General features: G+C 33.0%; 1 protein-coding gene across 2 annotated transcripts; it reads right to left on the reverse strand.

The window, feature by feature from the left end:
- Positions 1 to 336: 336 nt before the first annotated feature.
- Positions 337 to 3,938, reverse strand: LOC105128467 (glutathione S-transferase zeta class-like). 2 transcript variants are annotated; one of them, XM_011030158.1, is made up of 11 exons: positions 3,823 to 3,935; positions 3,617 to 3,713; positions 3,458 to 3,514; positions 3,250 to 3,335; positions 3,080 to 3,151; positions 2,709 to 2,777; positions 2,507 to 2,582; positions 1,952 to 2,013; positions 1,605 to 1,664; positions 966 to 1,097; positions 337 to 610 (listed from the first exon to the last, which is right to left on the reverse strand). In XM_011030158.1, exons 1-10 carry the CDS (start codon positions 3,823 to 3,825, stop codon positions 987 to 989), a joined length of 693 nt encoding a protein of 230 aa, XP_011028460.1. In that variant the 5' UTR covers positions 3,826 to 3,935; the 3' UTR covers positions 337 to 610; positions 966 to 986. The 2 variants fall into 2 exon arrangements, with proteins under 2 accessions (XP_011028460.1, XP_011028461.1); XM_011030159.1 differs by lacking the exon at positions 3,458 to 3,514 and having other exon boundaries at positions 3,823 to 3,938.
- Positions 3,939 to 4,540: the final 602 nt, after the last annotated feature.

Raw genomic sequence — 4,540 nt, forward strand, 5'->3', positions numbered from 1 at the left:
TTTTTATGGTTAATCTTGCAAAGCAGTGATTCATTCTTCTTCTTCTTCTTCTTCTTCTTCTTCTTCTTCTAATCAGGGAAGGTTCATTTGCAAATGAATGCCCTCTAGATAGGAATTAACTACTCCAATTGTGTTCTTGTTGTCATAGTTATTAGATCTTCCAATCACATGATCAACCTTAAAGTTACACAGTTGCAGGATTATACTTGCTTGAATGAATAACATGAGGGTGGGTTACAGATGAAAACGAAAATTACAAGGAACAATTGAGATTGGATTTCTTTTCAGAAATTAAGCTGTCAAAACATGGACTGAAGTCTATAAAATTCAAGAACATTGATGAAACTGATCAAATTGATTATTAGAGGGAATGGAAAAATGCAAGATGATGAAGACAGGATGATTCAGGCATGCATGCATGCCAGACAATTTATTCATATCAAGATAGTAACCTTCGCTGTGCCATTACTAATCTTAATCTGCATTGATACATACATGTTTGGTACAACCAAATCCTTAATTGTAATGTCATACTATAAATCACAAGCTTTACGTCAATATCTCACTGATTGTTGCTTGATGTCGATATTTTCTGATGAGAAAATCTGATCTGAAAAGGAAAATAAACCAAACTAATTTCAGTAGAACGATAAGCAAAGACATAAGCATGCTGATATGGGAAGAACTAAAGGGAAATTACTCAAACAGATCCTGAATCGATTACTTTCCCCTCCCCCATTCCTCATCAACAGCAAAATAAATAGATAAATAAACAAACAAGCTTGAGCTTGAGTAAGGCTCGACACTATCTTTAACTCTATTCAATAAATTATTGATGGATAAATTATTCAGGCAAGCACGTTAGTGAAAACAGACATAAGAAAATAAACTTGAAGAACATCAGAACAATATGCACAGCAAAGTATTTATCATTTTGCTTCTGCTATGTTACTGGGGACCTTTACCTTCAGGATGTACTGGTTCAGCTAAGTGACAGATGAAGGTGAGGCATCTGGCTGATTTTCGGGCATGGCATTCTGGAATGCTGGCAGCTCACTATATGCTTCATGCAACCTTGATAGAAGAGGGAACTGAGTCTGCACAAATGAGAAAGCAAGAACACAGTTGTCAAATTGGATGTTAAATAATGAACAGAAAACTAAAATATAGAATTAAGAATCTAGAGAGTAGAGTAGTTGTCATATCACTTTGCACACAACAATTCAAATGCAAGGGATTTTGAGGAGGGGGGTGGGAGGGCGGAGAGAGATGAGCAATACATAAATGATGAAAAAACAAAAACAAAGTTATTTTACTGTAACAAATTGTGGCTACAGTTTAAATAGCGTGATTCATAGAGGGATTACACTTTTTTTCTCAACTTTATTACTGTTACATATTTTCATTAAACCTAATATTCTACCGCCACAAATTCAACACAAACTACAAGAAAAAATTAAAGATAAACATGTTAGTGCTGACTACAGATGGATATTATACATGTTTGTTTGATTTGTACCAATTCAAACTGAACAGATGAACTACATGCAAAAATAGGAATTTAATACACAAATAAAAAAAAAAACTCAGGGAACGGTAATTACCATGTCAACATTGAACCTTTTAATTGCTCCATGAATCTGTGGTTCTATAAACAGATCTGCCTGTAAGGTGAAAAAATGTATCATAATTTATTCTCATGCCATAGAAGTGAGGATTCAGCATAATGTCTCACAAGCACTTCAAAAATGCACCATCTTATAGCATTTGGAGCTCCAACAACACCATTTCATATCAGTAACCCAGATCCATGGTTTGGGAGCAGAGTCAAGCTAGATCCAGATTGTTGTCCCATAAAAGTTATACATGTAAAAGGTGTATATTATACATGAAAGTTTGAGTTTCAAGGAAAACAAAGACGAAGCAAAAAAAAAAGCAATAGAAAACAAACCATGGATACTTCATCTCCAGTTGCATATTTTCCAGCAGAGTCTTTTAGCAGCTTCTCTAGTGCTGAGGCACACAATACATCATGAAAAATCCAAATAAGAAGAACAAACACGCCTTAACATGTCAGCTTATATTTATATTGAATCTGACCAAGGCAAACTCAAATGGCTATCATCCATTGATTTGCATTTAAACATAATTTTACTGAGTTTAACACTAATGTTAGCAAATACTGAACATGACCAAACAAGTAGTTAATGATGAACCTGTCAGATGTTTCTTGTTATTACAAGTCTTGTGACACTTTTCTTGTGAATGAATTTAGACCATAGCAGAAACAGGTCATATGACTCATATCGACTGGGAACATGAGAAGCAAGGTCTGTATGTACAAGTTGTCAGTGTTGACAGCCTATGGCAATTGAGAAGTGAAAAGCTAATTGTCTAGCTTTTATACTGAAAAAGAATTCAACATGGAGGACTGATGTGGATGTTATTTTTTGCGAAAGGAATTTCAACTTTTCCACTTAGTAATTAAAGAAAAAAGTTGGTTTACCTGCAAACCCTTTGTTAATATGACTCTGAACCCAAGGAATCACCTCATCTGGACCAACTTTTTCATTGATATACTTCTGTAAATAGAGTGCAGCAAAACAGCATAAGGAACATAAGTAGTCTGACAATGTCAGATAAACATCATCTGAATTCCAACACAATTAACAGATTAACAGGAGCAATAATCTCAATAAGATACTTACTAGCACAGCCATGTTTTGAAGAGGCTGGGTGGGAAGAGGCTGTATGCTAGAGCAGACAACATTTGCAGCCTAAAATGGAAGAGATTAAAGAGAGAGAGAATCAGTATTTGACACTCGGCACAGAAGCTGTTGGTAAAACTGAATGTGATGGGAAAGAATATATATATATATATATATATAAAAAAAAAAAAAAAAAACAGACAGTTGTGCCCAATTAAATCAGGAACTCAAGATTTATGATCAGAGGAACTCATATCAAAACTGCAACTTCCAATAATGAAGCCAATCGTGTTGGCTGATGAATTGTTGGTATAAGTGTTGCGCAAACAAGATATAGTAGTTAAAAAGCAAGGAAGGATATGCAATGCAACCTGATAATTAAGGGCTTTTTTCTGAAGATCACTAGGCAACAAAGGATGCTGAGGGTACTTCTCTTCCAAATACTACATATTTCGAGAAAAAAATTGAAAGATTAGAAAGGGAGTCAATCGATGAGCACCATAAATAACAAAGAAGCAAAAAAAAATAGAAAATGAGTCACCATTAAAATGGCAAAAGAGTCAGAAATTACAATCTCCCCATCTACCAGCGCAGGCACATATCCAAGAGGATTCAGCTTTAAGAAATCTACCGAACACAATATGTATTAAAAAAAAATTCTACATTTAATACAAGATTGAACACAAGAATAGGAAATAAAGAGTGAAAGAAAAGAAAAAAATAACTAGTGGCAAGTAATTAGTTATCACCAGGACTCAAATGTTCTCCTTTAAGCAGGTTAACAGGTATATACTCATATTCGAGCCCTGTAACCAAGAAACTAAAAATCAAGACTAGAAAATGAAACCCCACCAAGAAAAACAAAAAAAAAATCCAAACTTTAAGCAAAGAAAAAGAAAAGGGAAAACCTTTGAGGTTAAGAGCAATGCGAACACGTTGAGAGCACGAACTCCTCCAGTAAGAATACAGCTTCAATTTATTCTTATTGCTCTCTCCACTTTCTGCCTGTACATCACATATACCCACATAAAACAGCAAAATTAACCTAAAAAACTCGGGCCACAATCATATCATGTAAGAAGTAAATGGAAGAGAAATAAAGGGGAGGGGAGACCATCGAACTTCCTGGCTTCTCCTTCTCTCTACCAAATCACAGTTCCTTTTTTTTACCTTGACAAACGTAAGAACAACTACAACAATGACAAAAGGATAGCTTTTTTAAATTGTCAGCAGTGAAATATTAGACAGCACCATAGTTTTACCCGTCTTTGTTTGTCTTATACTTCTTGTTTTTTCATTTTATTATATTAAAATGATAGAGTTGTGGCTGTGGCCCAGGTCTTGCAACGTGTTGATGACAGATGTCTCCTTATCTGTATAATTAAATATTGAAATAGCACGGGATAAATAAGTTTTAACGTATAGTTTGAAGATATTGGAGTTTAAAAACGCGATACTTTAATAATATTGTGGTTTATAATTGTGATATTTAATATATGCTATGCTTTAAAATTATAATAATTGATATTGTGGTTGTACTGTAATATTTTCAAGGAAATCATTTTAAAAAACAGCTAAATATTTGATAAAATAATTGAAATGTAGTTAAAATTGTCAAATTATTTTGGCTAACATAAGGTTTTTTTTTATTTTTTTATTTTAAACTAGAAAAAAAATTATAAAATTATAATTTTTATTAATGTTAAATTTTATTTTCTTTATGATTTTAGAGATTTAAAATATTTAAATTTTTTCAAAATTTGGACAAATTTTCTTCTATATAAAAATTATATTTAAAATTTTATCTCGCTGAAAAAAACTTACAAATAATC

This window comes from Populus euphratica, unplaced genomic scaffold (genome assembly GCF_000495115.2).
Source record: "Populus euphratica unplaced genomic scaffold, PopEup_1.0 scaffold14.1, whole genome shotgun sequence".
Taxonomy (NCBI): domain Eukaryota; kingdom Viridiplantae; phylum Streptophyta; class Magnoliopsida; order Malpighiales; family Salicaceae; genus Populus; species Populus euphratica.

What these genes read in the sequence shown, in the direction of transcription:
- LOC105128467 (XM_011030158.1), bottom strand. An exon ending in TTCAAAACATGGCTGTGCTA is followed by an intron (nt 2,583 to 2,708) that starts GTAAGTATCTTA and finishes CTCTATTTACAG; the next exon opens with AAGTATATCAATGAAAAAGT. An exon ending in CTGGAGATGAAGTATCCATG is followed by an intron (nt 1,665 to 1,951) that starts GTTTGTTTTCTA and finishes TTCACCTTACAG; the next exon opens with GCAGATCTGTTTATAGAACC.